Source organism: Zootoca vivipara, chromosome 1 (assembly GCF_963506605.1).
Source record: "Zootoca vivipara chromosome 1, rZooViv1.1, whole genome shotgun sequence".
Classification (NCBI taxonomy): domain Eukaryota; kingdom Metazoa; phylum Chordata; class Lepidosauria; order Squamata; family Lacertidae; genus Zootoca; species Zootoca vivipara.
Window position 1 is genome coordinate 133,260,490 of NC_083276.1, and position 19,841 is coordinate 133,280,330.

The 19,841-nt window shown below is 42.3% G+C and overlaps 1 protein-coding gene across 2 annotated transcripts in view; it reads right to left on the bottom strand.

Annotated features, from left to right (window-relative positions):
• The window catches only part of IQCA1 (IQ motif containing with AAA domain 1), a 76,340-nt gene that overhangs the window by 12,439 nt on the left and 44,060 nt on the right, over positions 1-19,841 (bottom strand). For both annotated transcript variants that reach the window (XM_060282362.1, XM_035139205.2), the window contains 6 exons: positions 18,453-18,559; positions 17,149-17,235; positions 10,121-10,191; positions 8,495-8,577; positions 5,660-5,767; positions 2,856-3,055 (listed from right to left, as the gene is read on the bottom strand). In XM_060282362.1, coding sequence (XP_060138345.1) covers positions 2,856-3,055; positions 5,660-5,767; positions 8,495-8,577; positions 10,121-10,191; positions 17,149-17,235; positions 18,453-18,559 — 656 coding nt within the window. The remainder of the gene's footprint in view (positions 1-2,855; positions 3,056-5,659; positions 5,768-8,494; positions 8,578-10,120; positions 10,192-17,148; positions 17,236-18,452; positions 18,560-19,841) is intronic.

Genomic DNA, 19,841 nt, shown 5'->3' on the forward strand with positions numbered 1-19,841 from the left:
AGGTGCAGCTTCCAATTCGCTGTAGGAGCTTCCTGCACTCAACCGGAAGCAACGTCGGGTGTTTGGCTTCCGAAAAACGCTCGTGAACCGGAACACTTACTTCCGGGTTTGCGGCATTCAGAAGCCAAAGCATGCAAGTACCCGGTACCAGAGTGTTTGAGAACCAAGGTACAACTATACTTGCATCTCAAGATAATGTAAAACTACCTTTGACTGGGGAAGTAATGAGTGCCTTCTACAATTCTGTTTAAATTAAATTTAGCTAGTATGCTAACTAGTATGGCCAGCTGAAAACCAGATGATTATAATCACCTGTGATAATTCTGCACACATCACTGTAGAACTTCCAGTGCCCGATCTCTCTGGAAGAATCAGCAAATTACAAGTAATATGTCAATTTCCCAAACTCCGAGGGTCAGTGCCTCCCTCCCAAAACCCAGGGAGACAAAGACAATCATTATTTTATTATTTTACTGTTACCAGACAGTAAAATGTATTTACATTTAATCAATATGCTAATCAGTTGGTTAACTGTCAGGGGACCCCCAGGGATCAGCAGAGAGCCCGGAGAGGCAATGCAAGGGGTTAGGGATGCAGGGAGCTCAGAGCACCCCCAGGGGAGGCCAGGAACGTCATGCCAGAGCTCTGTGGAGGGAGAGGTCTTGGACGCCAGAGAACCTGATCAGCACTTGAGCAGGTCAGGAGGGAGGAGGGGTGGGATACGTCACGGATCGGGACAGGGTGGGGGGAATCATAGGGATGACCCACAGCAATGTGTGACCAGGCCAGCTAGTTCATTATCAATGAATGACAAGCAAAGTGTGCAACGAAAGTTACCACACACTGGCTAAAAGGCTGCAAAACTTGTTCCACACAGCCAAGGTGTCCAGTTCTGCAGAGGACAGTGACCAAGAGGAACAAGGGTCTGGAAACCAAGCCTTATGAGGAATGGTTGAAGGAGCAGGGTCTGTTTAGTTTGGAAAAGAGGAGACTGAGAGGAGATATGATAGCCACCTTCAAATACCTAAAGGGCTGTCACATGGAAGATAAAGCAAGCTTGTTTTCTCCTACTCTGGAGGGTAGGACTTGAACCAATGGCTTCAAGTTACTAGAAAGGAGTTTCCGACTAAACTCCAGGAATGAATTTCTGATGGTAATAGCTGTTCATCAGTGGAATGGTCTCCCTCTGGAGGTGGTGGACTCTCCTTCCTGGAAGTTTTAAAGCAGAGGTTGGAAGGCCATCTGTCGTGGATGCTTTAGCTGAGATTCCTGCACTGCAGGGGGATGGAGTCAGTGACCCCCGGGGTCCCTTCAAACTCTACAATACTATGATTCTATTAGTTCTTGAACAGCAGCCATAATATTGCTAACTAACCGCCTTTGAAAAGTTTCAAAAACACATTCTGGGCAATTCTAAGTCCTAATCTGCAATGGTGGGAGGGCGGAGGTTTCTGTCAGGAACCAGGGATCCAATTCCTTTTCAAGTGATGGAGCTGAGGACTCCAATTTGGAAGGGGTGGGGCATGCAGAAATGCTGCTACCTGACACGCCTGTGAGACCAGCATCCCTCTGCCCAGATGATGTGGCTCTACTACCCTTGGACTCTACTGAAGAACCAGTGAGGCTAGAGTCTCCCCTGCTCTACCACTCTAGGAGACTGCTGGAGAGGGCTGAGTCCCTTTAGCACCTGAAGTACTGAAGTACAGGTGGTGCTAACCATTAGATGTGGCTGCTATACAGGGCTGGGGGAGAGGTCACATTTGTTCCTTGCTAAAGTAACGTTGAAGCTCTGTGTTCCTAGAAAACAGCCTGAGCCCTGAGTTCAGCTCAGACCCTTTTCGCTCTTGCCTTGTCTCAGTCTGCCCTGCACCCAGCGTGAGTTCTGCCTTGCTTTGCCACAGAGCTCCCCTCTTCCACCAGAGGCCCCTGATGTAAACACGGAGTTGAGGACGAAGCTCTGGGCCTCCTTGGTCCCCACATCTAATTCCATCAGCTTCACATGCCCATCATTTTTATTTAGAAAGCCTATCAGTTCAGCTTAGGGGATGGTTGCTCACCCTTCATCTGAGGCTCACAGGGCAGTTTACAATATAAAAACAAAAAAATGCTCCCCCCCCCGAGCCTAGTGGGGGCCTGGCAGCCTGGCAAGGGCCTACATAAAACAAAGGCCATGCTGCGGCCTGCAATCCGGGCGCTCGTCCTCTCCCCCCCCCCCGGGCCTAGTGGGGGCCTAGCAGCCTGGCAGGGGTCTAGGGGTCTGGTAATGGCCGCCCTGGTGGTTTCAGTTGCTTGGTTGATGATGTCATTATCTGGTGCCGCCCTTCAGAGCTTTTGCTGGTGACAGTGTTCTACTGGTTGCTGCTGGAGGCTTCAGAGCTTTTGCTGGTGATGTCTAATTTGTGCTCCGCCTTTTTTGCGTTTAATCACTATTTAAGGTATGAAAGTTGTGCTTTTTTGGAAAAAAAATTATGCCAGATCCCTCACTGATGGGCAAGGTACGCTTTGTCCTAATTTGATGCAATTTGGTTCAGTGGTTACGGAGAAAGGCTGTGAGCTCTGCGGGCGCAATGCCTACATTTTTATATATATAGATAATAACAATAATAATTTTATTATTTATACCCCACCCATCTGGCTGGATTTCCCCAGCCACTCTGGGTGGCTACTAACAGAGGACTAAAAACAGAATAAAACTTCCCTAATGTATTATTGTATTATTATAGCAATGAATCAAAATGAGATACACAATCAGTCACCTATTAGAAAATGGAATAGAATACTTACTGTATAACTAAAATACAGTTTTATATAAATTTGCAGAGAAAATTAAAATGAGAGGATCTTTGTGTTCCTACCTTAAACACTATGTGCAGCATCATTTGCAGACCAGCCTTGCCAGGGTATTTGCCAGCAATATTAGCTGCAGACAAATTGAAGAGGTTGGCTCCCGTTTCAGTGCAGAGAGCATGAATAAGCATCTTTTTCCCGACTCCTTCGGGTCCAGCCAAAAGCAAGGCTTTCACCAGAGGTGCTTTCTCATGCACAGACTGAGAACCTATGGAGGTGAAATGGGAACAAGAGGACGATGTATAGGTAATAGGTAGTCATCCCAGTATTCCACCATGTGGTTCCCAAGTGCTGACTTTGGGAGAGCCAGGGCCATTAGTGGTTTGGGGGAAGACATGACCAAACCAAGAGCTTTTGTTTTCAGGTCAGCGGCTGGAACATGTAGGGTGATGTCTCTGAATAGACCCATTTCGCCCCCAACAAGATCTTTATTAAAGTTTTTCACAATACAACAGGATAAGAGTTACAATAATTACAAACAGAATAAGTAAAATATGGAGTCGTCTCCTAGAGGCAATTCCAAATAGTCATATTGAAATTTATGGGTTTAGGTAATTGAAGTCATTTGACTTTAATGGGTCTACTCTGACCAAACCCCACTTTCCTGGGAGTATGTCCCACTGAATTCAATAAGATTTAGTTCTGAGTAGATGTGGTTAGCGTTGCACTCTTGGATACTACCCATAAACTTTTAAAAACAACTCTTGCTTCTAAATAGTTTAGAAAACAGACAAAGAAAATCCACCCGCCCTTCTACAAATAGTGTATCTAGTAATGCATCTGCAGAAATTCAGTATGGCAAAACACCTGGAAAGTTGTAGGCCCCAATGGTTTCAGTAAAAGAGCAAGTACTTAACTACCCTTTTGAAATCAACAAGATCTACAAGTGTGTAACTCTGACTGGATTGCGGTCTTGCTAATTGGGAATTTCTAATTGTTCTCGCACCTTTTCTGGCCATGGCTTGTGAGGTGAGGGAATTCAATTCAGTTCATACTGCATTGGCCCGAATAATAAGCTGCACCTGAATATAAGCCACACCTTTAAAATTCAAGGAGGAAAAAGAAAAAAAGACAATACCTAAATATAAGCCTCTCCCTTAAAATTGGAGAGGGGGGAATTCCAAAAGGCACCCGCCCAACGAAGCGCTATCACACAACGAGGAACACACATACGACGCTTGCCCAGGGAGGGTTGGGGGAGGGGAATGAAAAGGGGGTCAACAAGCACCATAGCTGCCAAGTTTTCCCTTTTCTCGTGAGGAAGCCTATTCAGCATAAGGGAAAATCCCTTAAAAAAAGGGATAACTTGGCAGCTATGACAAGCACCCGTCCCAAACAAGCACTCTCACCACCAAAATACATGCGGTTGTCCACTGCCAAATACAGTAACCGGAAGACGCCCGCTGCCCAGCTTTAAAGGACAGCCTCACAGCTGACCAGAGATTGCAGCACGTAGGAGAAATCTTGCGTGGGCCACAGCCGCTGCTCAGCTTGGGGGAACGCTGCCTCACAGCTGATAGGCTTCTGTGGTCCCGAGTGCTGCAGTCAGGCTCCGCCAAATCCAACAAAGGCGCTGCCGCAGACCAGTTCAATGGCTCCCCGCAACAGCGTGCCGCCTCACAGCCAATCAAAAAGCCAATTTTGGTAAGGTCGCGAATATAAGCCGCACTTTAACTTTTCACGGTCAGAATTTGGGGGAAAGTGTGGCTTATATTCCGGCTAATGCGGTATTTAAAGCTGAATTTATCAAATTAGCACTTTCCGATATAACCTGAGAAGCAAAACACAGTCATCCTTCGAAATTCACACTTCATGTTGTGATGCAGTTCTCCATCCAAACTATGTTTAGGAAAATGCATATATGAGGTAATGTGCCTAAAGATGATTATATTCATGAAAATTATATACAACGAGTATTATATTGGGAGGAACTGCAAACAAAAACCTGTTTATTGGGAGAAATTCACACAAAAATGGTGACTAATCTTCACATTTTTTAAAAAATTCCAAAAATCTCAAATTGCTGTAGAAATGTGGAGAGCAGAATTTAAGAGTGGAAAAATGAGAAACCGAAATTGACAGACCCTTCCATCCCTACTGCTAACATGGATCTGTTTTGAAAATCTGCAAACTGGCCCAGTTTGGGGGTGTGAGACGATGTTCTTTATGTAAAATTGACTGGATCATGTTCAGAAAAGTGACAGGAGCTCTACTGCAGTCTAAGGAAAAAGCCCCCCCCCCCCCGAGTAAAGGTTTATACTTACCATATTTGAACAATAAATTATGCAGATAGTACATTTAAGAAAACATACATGTTTGGTTATTAATTTCTAGAGTTTGAGAAGCCAAGAACAATTAAAAGCACTTTCTCCAATATATGAAATGAGCTCTGACTAATTCCATAAATGCTTCCATTGTTCAACAGCAAGACACATTAGCTGGCTTGTAAAAGGTAAATTGGAACCTTAGCCTTTCCCCTAACTTGATTAAATTTATAATCACTGGAGCTTGTATTAGCTATTACCTTTCCCAAGTGACTTCCTTTATGTGCTACAGCTCCCAAACTGTTAACATGCAAACAAGAGACGGCAATGAAACGGCATGTCAAACACACAGCAACCACACTCCCCTTTTAAGTATGCTATTAAAGCCATACTGTATCAGTTCAGAATACTTAGTTGAAAAAGAATTCTGCAGAATGCTTTCAACCAAAATCAATCAAGCACTGCCATAGCTAGTAAAAGTAGTATCTGAGGCTGACAGGAAGCAAAGCATGGTGTCTGCCCTCTGACCATTTCTCCTGTGATCTTACCTAATGGCAATATGCCATACAGAGCGATGAGCTGCCTGACATCCGTGAGAGAGGGCATTGGTTCTATGTCTTTCTGCCGAAGGGTAGACCCCAGATAGCTGTACTCACCTACAGGGAAGAGACAAAGGCTTCATAGGTGATACTGTATTATTACAAAATGTAATATTTTGTGACATTAGAAACTGCCAGGGAATAAAAGTTGAGCATCCTGTTAAGTCATAACAGATTTAAATCTATGAGTTCTAATAGTTATTAATATGGTTTTGGAATACACCCCCCAACATGAATACAAAATAAAAATAGAAGTGGAAATATTCAGCCAGCAATTTAAATGAATGTGGACTTGAATTTTGACCCTCGTGCTATTTTTCTACAAATGTGTAAATTATTTCACAAGTATACCCTCAATTGGCAAGTGCATAAAAATGACAACTGCATAGTGGGCAGAATTCATAGACAAACTAAATAGATTGAATCCTTGCATCACTGATGTGAGATAGGTTAACACTATTCCAATTTTATAGGTAAAGAACAAGGCCTTGATTTTGGGTGCGCATGACAGGTCTCTAAATGCAGCTGGCATCCAGTGTGCTATCTCTGGGACCACAGTGGCTCTCATTGCTATTCAGCATGGAAACGTGGATTCTAGCTGTTGAGACACCACAAAGTCTGTAACCCATGGACATAATCACAGGGTTAAGAAGGACTGATATGCAATGAGGAGAAATGTCTTAAGAGTACCATTTATCACCATAATCTGTACTGATGGCATACATTGATGCAAACTTTTTATTGCTAGTATTTATTTATATGAACATATTTTAAAGGTTTTGCTTTTGAAACCTTCCTGTGCCTTTGAGAAATGCTAATTTATCAAACAGTAAATTAAATAAGACTGAATCATAAAAATAGAAAAAGTGGGTGTTTTCTTTACAAGCCCACAGGAGAGAGCTGGTGTACTGGCTAAGATAATGAGGTGTGATGCAGGAGGTTGTTAATTCAAGTCTCATCTCAATTACAAACTCACTTGGCCTGAGGAGACAAGTCACTAACTCTCAGCCTCCTCTCTTCCCTATGGAAATACTTATCCACAGCATCCACGCAGGGTTTTTGTGAGGAGAGTGCGGTAATGGATGTGAGGCGCCTTGAACACTGAAAATACTGCACAAATGACCAGTTTAGTTGCCTGTTGGTTGTTAAGGATCTTTTTAGTGTTGGACAAATTTGGCAGCTTCTAGTATCTTATATAACCCTGTTTAGGGAAGTTTTTAATCTGTGATATTTTAATGTATTTTGCTATTTGTTGGAAGCTGCCCAGAGTGGTGGGGGAAACCCAGCCAGATGGGCGGGGTATAAACAACAGCAACAACAACAACAACAACAACAACAACAACAACAACAACAACAGCAAATCCATTCTGTGAAAGCTGATCTTTGTATCATCCAAAGGCACAATCCGTACTCAAAGCATTTCTCCCAGCACTTTGAATACAAAGTGCTGTCTCTGCAGAGGGGAAAGTCTTCCAGTTCTAGGGACATTTCCCCCTCTGCTGAGAATTCAAAGGGGCTCCCTCTAAGCAACCACCAGCTGACTGTCAGCTCAAAGGATTGAGGCATGCTCAGAGGAGGTTGCTGTGTAGCAACTATCTTTGAACAATTCCCTGATGTCAGATGATTGACAGGCAGGTGGTCCTGCCCACCTGTTAAAGTTGGTCCTCAGCGGGTGGGCAAGATCAGGCTTAAAGGGTTCCCCCAGCCCTGTACCATGTTAGCACAGTTGGATGAAAAACACCCACACACCCACACCCACACCATCTGATATCCACATGGGTTGCCCCTGCCTACATGTTCATATTTGACCCATGAGGCAGATCCTGAAAAGGGTCAGGCTTGTGAAGCCTGTTTCAGAGGGACGCAAGAGTTAATAGCGTACCCAGCTCCATGCCAGCAAGCCAGACCTGTTTGCCATTAAAAGTCTCAGCATATGCTGAGATTGTTTCAGCCCAAGAACCACTAATCATTTGCTTTACCAGACAAACTGCAGGAGGGTTTGGGTAATGAGCACTGGCTACCCCGAGTGAAACTTCAGAGGGAAGCAGCAGCTATTGGATGGTTCGGTTAGTCTTTTGCCCCCATACACAGGTTGGATGACTGATTTGCACATCAGGACCCGAAGCAGTTTGCATAATTGGAGCAGAGTATAAAAGTGAGTCAGAGAAGTGGCACCATAGTGGAATCCACTTATACTCTTGGTCTAAATTATGCTTTTGAATAAATGCTTACATTCTTCCATATTTAGGGCTGATGTGGATGTTACTTTTCTCTACCCAGGTTTTAAAAGCATGTAAGGGGAAACAGCCTGGAGATGGCTGGTGTCAGTGCCTTTGCAATAGCAAGGGGGTCAGATGTAACTATGAGACTAGAATTGTGCTCGGTTCCTGTGGCATCTCTGAAGTGCACAGTCTGACCTTTGCGGCTTCCCAAAAAACATCTTCAAAACACAGGTAGGGAAATGCTATTGGAAGCATCATTTAATTTAGTGTTTGGTGCCAGCCAAATGTAGAAATGACAAAGCACCAGAATTAGAAAATATGAAGATTATAAATCACAGACTAAATGCTGAAGATCTCTGCTTCAACTGTCATACTGAGTCAGAAGTTAAGCTTATATTAAATTTTATATCTGGAATCAGCTAAATGGTGTGGCCTGTCTATTCATAGTCTATTACAGGAACACAAGGCAGGTTGCAGAACATTGCAATTTTAAAATATTATATGTAAATGTAAAGGAAATCAAGATGTACTTCTGTATTGGTACATAAAGTTAATACTTTACCCACATAATCGCAGAGTTTCACTTTCTTGGCTCTTATTAATATCTGTGCTTCTACCAGCTCCTGGTAGAGAGAATCAATAGTCCTACACAGAGATACATAATTTAACACCCAGATTTGCAGATTAAAATACAAATAATCTCTTAAAGAACACACCCTCGTGTAAGCATTTGCAATGTCTGCATATGGCTAAAATGTACATTTTCATTTTTAAGGAAAACACACTCATACACTTATTGTAACGTTAACAGCTATTAGCGGTATGAAATACTGTGAAACATTAACAATACAATAATGAAATTATTTCATAGAAATTTGGAGTTTAAACATTTTCCCAACACAGGGAAAACAACCTCCAGGCTACTTGAAACATAACATCACTGTTCAACATCATTGCAGAGTTCCTGCAAGTCAGTGGAACAGGGTGAACAAGCAGCTTTTAGGAAGGTATTTTTTAAAAAGAAAGAAAAAGATTGTGTATTTTGAAATGCTGGAGGCAACTTTGTAGTACAGTACACAGATATTATCTTGGGCCTAGTTAGTGGTATAATACCACACAGGGCCAGCCCGCCCATGAGGCAAGGTGAGGTGACCGCCTTAAGGTGGCAGGATCCACAGGGGCGTCAGATCCAGTTGCCTGGCAGCTCTCCCAATGCCACCTCTACAGTGGCCTGTTGGTGAAGAGGAGGAGCTGCTGGTCTCCTTCCAGCCTCGTTTCTGGTGTCTTCACCCACCCCTTCTTTGCTGGCAGGAGAGGTACCATTGTGGTTCACCTCAGGTGCCAAAATGTTTTGGGCCAGCCCTGTTTGTGAATGAATCATAGGGGCACTACTCTGTATTTAATATTGGAAGTGGTAGTCAGTAATGTTCAGAGAGTGGGGAGGCCTCAATGAGGGCCAAGTAGAATATGGCATTAACTCTTTTGCATGGAGATGGAGTTTAGTAATGTTATTTGTGGTGGTCTGGAAAAATATAAATAAAAAACAATGATAGACATTTAGATTTGAAGAGTCAGGCAACTGGCAAAGGTAGTAAAACTACAGCTACTTGTTCTTTACTGGTTTTTTAATGCCCACCCCACCAATATGGCTTCCAAGAGCTTCCAGCGCAGCCCAATGGGCAGCAATCTACAAGGCAGCATCAAGGATTATACTCTGGATACTTTAGGATTTGTTTTATATAGGGAATAAATGCTGCTTTGTTAAATTATTACAGAAGGACTGGCTAGTGTCCTATTTCAGGGATGTTAAAAACAGATGGAAAATCTGATACATATCTGAAACTACCAGGTGTTCCTACACCTGCCACAAGGAATAAAATTTAATGACAATTCTTCAAAGCACCATTAAGAGATATGATGGAAATGCACAGAACTAAAGGTCCACAGTATATAGAACCTAAAATGAACTCTCTGCAAATTGGTGGTTGACATTTCCTATCTAAATCTCTCTCTATATGTTATCCGTTTTAAAAGAATTCTATGTTAGATTCTCCGTAATTGCTACGGAATTGGAGCTACCAGGTTCAGGCTTAGGCATGCCAACTTTGACTCTCTTTTGTGTTTGAACAAAGCAAAGAGAGAGAGAGATGTGTCAATGTGAATCTCAGAGGAGCAAGTGCATTTTTACCTGTCAGGAGTCAGATCTTTATCCTTCTTAGATTTTTTCTTCCTTCCACCCTTTTTCCCTTTTTTCTTTTTCTAAGGATCATAAATGGAGAAAGTTAGCAAAGGCAATACTTCTACACCCAGCTAAAAGTTAGCACAAGATTCTGAATAGTTTTAGTGGCCTCTAGTGATTTAACTCCTCCTGCTTATCTATCTATCTATCTATATTACACATTGTTTGTGCTTTCTTCACTTTAGTGTTTGCAATTTATTCTTGGATGAAAATTGCAACCACACTTTGTTGTTGTTGTTTAGTCGTTTAGTTCTGTCCGACTCTTCGTGACCCCATGGACCAGAGTATGCCAGGCACTCCTGTCTTGCACTGCCTCCCGTGTTTGGTCAGACTCATGTTGGTGGCTTCGAGAACACTGTCCAACCATCTCGTCCCCTTCTCCTTGTGCCCTCCATCTTTCCCAACATTAGGGTCTTGGCAGGGGGTTGGACTGGATGGCCCTTGTGGTCTCTTCCAACTCTATGATTCTATGATTCTATGAAATCAAAACCTGAAATATTTAGAAATTAGTCGAAATTGACTTGTATTGAAAATGCTGCTTTAATAATTTGATACTTTACAGGGTTCTGTATTCAAAAGGCCCAATATTTTCTCCTGTGATTTTAGACAATCCATTATTCGGGAACTTTTTGTTGAACATCAGCAGTCTACACCCCCGACACATTTCCTTATGGATTTATTAGATTTAGTTCTGTCTAATAATTATTTTAGATTCGGGTCTCAGTTCTTTTTACAAAAAAAAGGAGTTGCAATGGGCTTGAGGTGTGCCCCCAGTATTGCAAATATATACATGAGGGATTTTGACCTAGCTCACGTCATAAATAACAATCCTTTTAGTGAACACCTGTTATACTATGGCTGATATATTGACGACCTCTTATTTATATTTTCCTTTGATGGGTTTAGTAGATTTGACAACTAGATTAACCAAATCAATCCACATTTGATGTTTGAAGTAAAGTACAGCTGTAGTAGTCTACCTTTCCTGGATGAGGAGGTCTTCATTGTTGTTGTTGTTTAGTCATTTAGTCGTGTCCGACTCTTCGTGACCCCATGGACCGTACACGCCAGGCACTCCTGTCCACTGCCTCCCGCAGTTTGGTCAAACTCATGTTGGTAGCTTCAGGAACACTGTCCAGCCATCTCGTCCTGTCATCCCCTTCTCCTTGTGCCCTCAATCTTTCCCAACATCAGGGTCTTTTCCAGGGAGTCTTCTCTTCTCATGAGGTGGCCAAAGTATTGGAGCCTCAGCTTCACGGTCTGTCTTTCCAGTGAGCACTCATGGCTGATTTCCTTCAGAATGGATAAGTTTGATCTTCTTGCAGTCCATGGGACTCTCAAGAGTCTCCTCCAGCACCATAATTGAAAAGCATCAATTCTTTGGCGATCAGCCTTCTTTATGGTCCAGCTCTCACTTCCATACATCACTACTGGGAAAACCATAGCTTTACCTATACGGACCTTTGTCGGCAAGGTGATGTCTCTGCTTTTTAAGATGCTGTCCAGGTTTGTCATTGCTTTTCTCCCAAGAAGCAGGCGTCTTTTAATTTCGTGACTGCTGTCACCATCTGCAGTGATCATGGAACCCAAGAAAGTAAAATCTCTCACTGCCTCCATTTCTTCCACCTTCTGTTTGCCAGGAGCTGATGGGACTAGTGGCCATGATCTTAGTTTTTTTATGTTGAGCTTCAGACCATATTTTGCGCTCTCCTCTTTCACCCTCATTAAAAGGTTCTTTAATTCCTCCTCACTTTCTGCCATCAAGGTTGTGTCATCTGCTTATCTGAGGTTGTTGATATTTCTTCCGGCAATCTTAATTCCGGTTTGGGATTCATCCAGTCCAGCCTTTCGCATGATGAATTCTGCATATAAGTTAAATATGCAGGGAGACAATATACAGCCTTGTCGTACTCTTTTCCCAATTTTGAACCAATCAGTTGTTCCATATCCAGTTCTAACTGTAGCTTCTTGTCCCACATAGAGATTTCTCAGGAGACAGATGGATCACATTTAGTCAAAACTCTCCACTATGACCTGTCCATCTTGGGTGTCCCTGCACGGCATAGCTCATAGCTTCTCTGAGTTGTTCAAGCCCCTTCGCCATGACAAGGCAGTGATCCATGAAAGGGGCAAGCACATTTAACTACATTCAAATACAGTGGTACCTTGTTTAAGAACTTAATCCGTTCCAGAAGTCCGTTCTTAAACCAAAGCGTTCTTAAACCAAGGCGTGCTTTCCCATAGCAGCGGGGGATGCAATTTACAAATGGAACACACTCAACAGGAAGTGAAACATGTTCTTATTCCAAGGCAAAGTTCACAAACTAAAACACCTACTTCCGGGTTTGCAGCATTCTTAATCCAAGTTGTTCATAAACTAAGCTGTTCTTAAACCAAGGTACCACTGTACCTGTATTTTCTTGACCAACTCCCAGAACATTTAACATTTCCCTTGAGCCTTCTTCTCTGCAGTGGCTCAGGTGGGACTGTTCTGGCTACACACTGGTGAGGAATTCCAGCCCACCTGCAGCATGGGCTGGGTCAGGGAATCATGGTGTGTCATTATTTCCTTATAATTATTTCCATGTTCTTCATGGTCCTCCTCCCTCTTGAGGAGACATGTTGAATGCATCCTCCAACACACAGCCTTCATTTTTCAAGGTGAAGTTCAGTCCCTCTTGCAGGACACTTGTGAATCACTGCATCAATCTCATTAATTGGGATATACAAAGATTTCAGCAGCACATGCCGTATTGCATGAGACATTGTGGGCGTCAAATGTATCACATTTTTCTGTCCCCTCTGCTTCTGGTAGCATAAGTACTGCTCAACAGAGAAGAGCGTCCTTACCAGTCTCACAGCTGGCACACCAAGCAGGACAAGAGCTTCAAATCTCTTTCCATGCTGAGTAACCATAAGAGGACCTGCCATTGTTTAAGAGGGGTGTGGTGATCCCCTGGCGCTGTCATCCTACCAGAGGAGTCCCAGGAGTGTGATTTAGTTGGGAAACTAACAGAAAGTATCAGAATCCAAATGTTAAGACCTAAGATGAAACAACTATATAATTAAGTTTAAGGAGCTGAAGTGCAATAACTGAAAAGAAGCTATGTGTGTTTACCACCTTGAGAAGCCTGTAATAGCCACCAAATGAGAGAGAGAGAGAGAGAGAGAGAGAGAGAGAGAGAGAGAGAGAGAGAGAGAGAGAGAAGCTAGATAGAATTCTTTCAAGAAACAGATAACTATCTATCTATTTCCTAACACATCATCTTATGTTTTACCAATTGTTCTGTAAAATAAAACCTTTTATCTGTTTAACTACTCCCTAGAAGAGTTTTCTCCATAAAAACCAAAAACTGAGCAGTAGTTAAGAGGGGGTTTGCCACAAGAGCAACTCTCTGGCATCAGTATTACATGGTTTTGCCTGGAACAGTGTTAAGGCAGCAGGGAATTGGTGGCCCCCAGGCAGGAGCCAGACCTCAAGGGTCTTTTCCACTGGCCTGACAGCCTTTGGGCTCAACCTCTGCTCTCCTACGAGTAACTGCAGTGACATTCAGAAGCAGTAAAGTCACATACAACCCAGACATTGCAGCACACACCTCTGCAGTGCCCTTCTTGTTTTTTTGGCAGTTTTTTTTGGGGGGGGGGGTAGTAAAAGGTGAAAGCCTGCCAGGATCACTTCTAGTGGCCCAGGTAGCCTGATACTGGTTCCCACCTCTCAGCATTTCATTCATTCCAGGAAGACAGCTGGAGACTCTGGCACAATGGTTTTCCCATCCACCGCTCTTTTTCTCCTGCTAGGCTTAAAAACGTCGAAGACAAAATAAAACAGTGTATGCCTAAGGGCGTGAAAAGCCATTTTTGAGGACTGGTGAAGCAGTGGATGAAGAAGGTAGTGGGGGCAATGATTGAAAAAAACATGAATCAATAGCACTATCAAACAACTTCTTAAAAAGCTTCATTATACATCTTTAGGCGCCAGGCGAGAACGTTCCTCTTCAACCAGGCCTTTGGCTGACTAATATTTTTAAATGTGTTTGTGGGAAGGGGGTTATTGCTTTTGTTTTGCTTTTCTTCTAACTATTTGTGCTTTTATCCTGTATTTTTATCTTGTGAACCACCTTGAGATCTTCAGATAAAGGGCAGTATATAGATTTAATAAAAAATAAATAGAAATAGTAATAAACTAAAAGGCTGTTGATTTGAGGAAAGTGAGAGTTTCATTGGAGGCAGGGGATCTGCAATGGCTAATGATTCTGAGAGTTATGAGTGACTGAGAAAGCCAATGAATGAGGTGGATGCTTGTGTGTGTGTGATGGATGTGGGGGGTTGCTTGGGTCCTATCCAGTTTTGGCACCAGCCCCACCCACCATTGGCCCCCAGTGTGCAAATTATAGCATTTGGGTTGAAAAAGGTCCCCCACCCTTGACTTGTATCAATTTCACCTGATAATCCCATAGTCCTGCCTTTGAACTTGGAAAGACTCAACAGTAATCACATTACCATCTGCTGTAAGACAGATGCACATTTATTAGCAATACATTTTGGATACTTGCAGAACATCTTATTACGCAAGGGATCTCTCTCTCTCTCTCTCTCTCTCTCTCTCACACACACACACACACACACACAGGCAGTCTGAGGTATCAGTTAATAAACAGAAGCTCTACTGATGCAACATCGGATTCTATCATTAAAGCGGTTTGGGCATGGCCAGAAAGTATATCAAATATCAAACTGGATTTACAAATATAACAACAACAACAACAACAACAACAACAACAACAACAACAACAACAACAACGTACAGTAACATTTTTTTATGCATGCACCTGGTATTAGTAATCAAAGCTTCTGATGGGATACATAACACAATATATCTTTGTTTAGCACCACAAAGACACTGAAGATGCACCAATTTCCTCTTCCCCATCCCTGTTTCTTTTCTTTAGGGTCTATTATGTTTTGGCTCATTATCTTCCCCCAATTTAAAAATGATCACATCATGGAGATTAGATTATTTCTGCTTACATAGACAATGAGCATATGTTCAGCATATGGGCCAACTGTTAGCTTCCTTAAGGCAATATCTCCACTAGAGTAATTTGGAAGTTTTATGTACAGTATACTGTGGCAAAAGTCTTTCTAATTAACATCAAGATTTACAGAAAAATTGGCATGTGCTAAATAGAGACTGAGGAAATATTTTTGTTTGTGGCTACTTCATGCCATGGAAAAACTTACTTTTGCGAGCAACTCTTTAACCCCCTTATAAATCCAAATGACACATTTAATGAAAACCACAAAGACATATCAAATCAGTTAATTAGCAGCAGTCTTCTTTATTTGATTTTTTCTTTATGGCCTTTTCTGCTGAATGCATGCACTTTTTGTTGGAGAGGGGGGAAATCAAAGTGTTGGTGGATATGTGTGTTTTGAATTCGGCACTGAAATCTCAAATTGAGTGTTTGGCGCTGAAGCACCCTCTCCGATTGTATGGAATCCGGACAGCCCCGTGGTTTTCCACAGATCTGAGGGCAATGAAACAATCGCTGAGACAGCTAGAGCGCCGGTGGCGGATAACTCATTCTGAAGCTGACCGACACGGGTTAGAGCTCAGTGTTGAGCCTACCGAGTGGCGGCAGCAACGGCAAAGAAGACTTTCTTCACCACCTCTATTGCATCTGCAGAAAACAGCAGCAGGAGACTCTTTCAGGTGGTTCGCAATTTAGCTGAACCACCTGCTCCATCGGGGCCCAGCACAGGCCACAGGATCTCCTGCAACGATTTTGCAAAGTTTTTTGCAGATAAAGTCGCTCAGATTCAGGAAGAGGTAGACTCTACCGTGGGAGCAGGGCTGTGCTAGAGGTCTGTCTAGTCAAGTTGCATGGGATCAATTTCAATCTGTTACCTCCGAGGATGTGGAATACTGGGCAGTATCAAAATCTATGAAGCATCTTCTGGCACTTAAAGGGCCATGCTCTTCATTGCCTGGCATTTCACACACACACACACACACACACTGTCAGAGGTTTTTAGTATTTGATGTTTTATTGTGTTTTTATGTTTTGCTGGAAGCTGCCCAGAGTGGCTTGGCCAACCCAGTCATATGGGCAGCATATAATAATAATAATAATAATAATAATAATAATAATAATAATAATAATAATAATAATAATGTTGTCCATTCACATCATGCTGAGGCTTATTTCCCTTCTTCAACTTGCCGCATTCCCAAAGGCAGACTATTTTCAAGGTCTCCTGGCACATCCAAGCTGACCAGCTGTTTCATGGATATGAAAATGGTAAGTGCAGATTCTTCTATTTTACTCAAACTACTTCAGATGTTGGGTTCAGGCTGGCAGCAGTTCCCAGTAGCTGATATTTATTTGAACATTTAAAGTAGAACTAATGTTTTATGAGCCTATGGACTGTTGTGAGTTATGTCTTTGTTGTAGAAAGGTCTTCATTACAAACTGAATTAACTTTTTTTTCTGAGATAAACTACTTGGTGAATTAAACTTGTATTATTGTTTCAAGCAGAATTGTTCTGAAGAACAGCTAACTCTACAAATGGAGGAGGAGAAGACAGATAGCAGACATTAGGAATAAAAGTTCACAGGAAAGTGCAAAAGCTTTATCTTTATTTCTGCCCTATGGGTAGCTGAGGAACAGGCCCAGTTCACACAGTAACTTGAGTAAAACTATGACTAGGTGTGCAGGTACTCACAGGAAAAATCGCAGACTTTTCCTACTTCTGCCATTACATCTGAATCTGGCCTTGCGGTTTGTCTCGCTCCAGACAAACCACATCCAATATGCCAAAAAAACACAAAACTCTTGGCTACATCTCACTGTTGTTTGAAGTAATATAAACCACAAGCAGTTATTTATGTTGGTAATTTGCAGAAGAGAATGTCTGTACAGGTTCCTAGTTAATTAGTAATTTTGCTTCTAATATAGCTAAAACTTCTACTCACCTTTTTGCCTTTTTGGCCTTTTCTCTCTATCTCTCTATCCACAGCCAACTTTAAATTCTTCAGTTCCTGGCGCATTAGCTCATCAACCTGTTGGGACAGATATATACAGGGAGTCTGGAATGGCATGTTTTTTACTTCTAAAGACTCTTTTAAACCAGAAAACACAAATCATGTGCTGGAAATAGGCCAACAACATGCATTATCCAATTTTGACATGTATATTTTTGTTTTTGTTATGTACTGTAAGATTGGGAGTGTAAAACTTACAAGATCAGGAGGCAGAAGGGCAGGAACTGGAAGCCTGCTAATGGCAAAATTAAGCAAAATTAAGCATATTTTTTATCAGATTTGACCAATCCCTTGTGAATTCTTTTCATCCGAGACTTCACATTATCCAGGGTCCATATCTGGTCTGAAATCAATGGAGTCTCCTGGGCAGTGCAGCTGCTGCCCAGATAGTCTAGGCTTTATGTTGAGGTGATGAAACACCTCAGGAACTACTATGAAGTGATCTCCTCCAATCCTACATTGTGCTGAGGACCCTGGGAAGCATAGCAAAAGAGCTGGTGAAGTTTAGTGGCTAAGGGTGTGAACTGGGAAATCTACGGTTTCACTCTTACCTCTGCAACTACACAGCAGGTGGCCTTTGGCAAGCCACTAAGGCAGCTAGAGTCCCCTGCCCTTAATCTCCATTAGAAATCCATCTTCTGCAAGCAATCCTTGCTGCACAGATTACTGAAACCTGATCTACACATTTAGCAGAATCAAGATTCCTGAGGTGGTAGTCTCTACTTGAGATTAGAGATGTGGGATTATGATTTAAATACTTCACATTCAAGATGAAACCTGGCATATCAAATAGAAAAGTTTTATCCCACACCTCTCCCTGCTTTTCTTTTTTATTACACAGGAGAGCATTAAAAATATGATCCCAACCTGAAAACGTATGGTACAATCTGTTCTGTCCCCTAAGAACTCTGTTATCTTATTCTGGCCTCATTCTACTGCATGGGTGGATCAGACCCAAGATAATGCATGTGATGTCCTAAAGTGTATAAATGCCAAATAACTATTGTTCCTGGTATTTATTCAAATGTCTCAATGCAACTTACAATTGTAAAAGAGCCCCCATTTCTAACCAAAGGGACTATCAAATGACTATACTTTAGCTACTTCATAGCACAGAGTGAATGGGGAAAGGCAGACTGATGTCAATCGATTAATATGCCTAACAAGCTTCTTCTTCTCTGTAAAAATTATCTTTGGCAACAGCCAGTGTTTGTGGCCTGCTATTGGAAGTTCACCTGTACTCTGATCTCTTCTTCAACTTCTTTCCTCTTTTCCTCCTTGATCAGTTCAGGGTCATATTCCTGTGAGAAGTTCCACCCCTCATCTCTGTTCTGCCAAACATCTATTATACAAGAGCAAAAAAGAGAGTGGCGTTTTTGCTTTGTTTTATATTTTTTAAAAGTAGCTCTACAGTGATGTTTATATTGCTATTATCTGAAAACTGGATAACAGTAACAAGCCTTAGCATCTTTACACCACACACTTATACATCTCTACTCAGGAGTAAGTCCCATGGATTTCAGAAGGACTGCTGCCTTCATTCAGTTTACTGCATGAAATCATATTCTGAAATGGAAAACTAACATTGTCTGTAATGAGTTAAGTTTCAACTTTTAGTTGCAATTGTATTAGACTGATTTTTATATAGTGCATGGCAAATATAACATTATAAAATTGCTTAATTTCAGCTGTTCTGTTGTAGGTTTGTGGCTTTTAATGAAGCCTACTCATAATTTATATTACTAGAAGATTTTTTTTAAAAAAAAGAACCATACAACAGAGCAGCTGAAATTAACAATCTTTTCAACTCCTCCGTAAGAAGAGGAAAAGAATGACACATCTGTCTTCTTGGTGAAGGCAGACCACCGGTAGCATACTAGTGCACAAGGCCTGTTTGAATCTCAGTTCAGAGGAGACTTGGGGCATATTATAGAGTTATAAATATCATGCATGGAAGATGCTTCTTCATGGGTGTCAGGGGACCTCAGGACAGGGAGCCTCCACCCCTCCTCCACACCAGCACCTCGACCAGTGAGAGCAGCAGTAGCGGGTCAGGTGGGGAGAATGAGGAAGTCAGTGGGATGGAGGTGCTGAGGCTCAGCGATGTTGGAGAGCCCTTGTGCTGCCCTGGCCAACAGGTGGAGGGGAGCAGCCAGCCGCTTCTGTCGCCTGATTTAAGGCGCGCACCGAAATGTAAGGTCGGGGGGCGATGTGTTGGGGTGCCAAAGCTTTTATGCTGGACACGTAACAGGCAGCGTCCACTCCTGGATTCTGTGAGTGACTGAGAGGTCATGTTTTTTGCTATCTCTGCACTGTAAATATTATGCACAATAAAACTCTTAAAGACAGAGCAGACTCGGACGTTGTTACTCAAAAGTAGCCGCCACAGCACCCTTACAATGGTTTGGGGCTTTTTTTTGGTCTTATTATGATTTATATTATAATTTCCCCCATTATGATTTAATTCTGCCTATCCCTGCAAAGTTGTTGGAATAAAATGAGAAAGACTGTTGCTCATTCCCTGTGTGCCTACAAAGAATCGGTTTGAGAATGCTTGTCAATTGCCTTGGAGCAATATTCCAAGAGTGCATTCTCAGGTTTCCTACCACTGTCCTTGGCCAAGC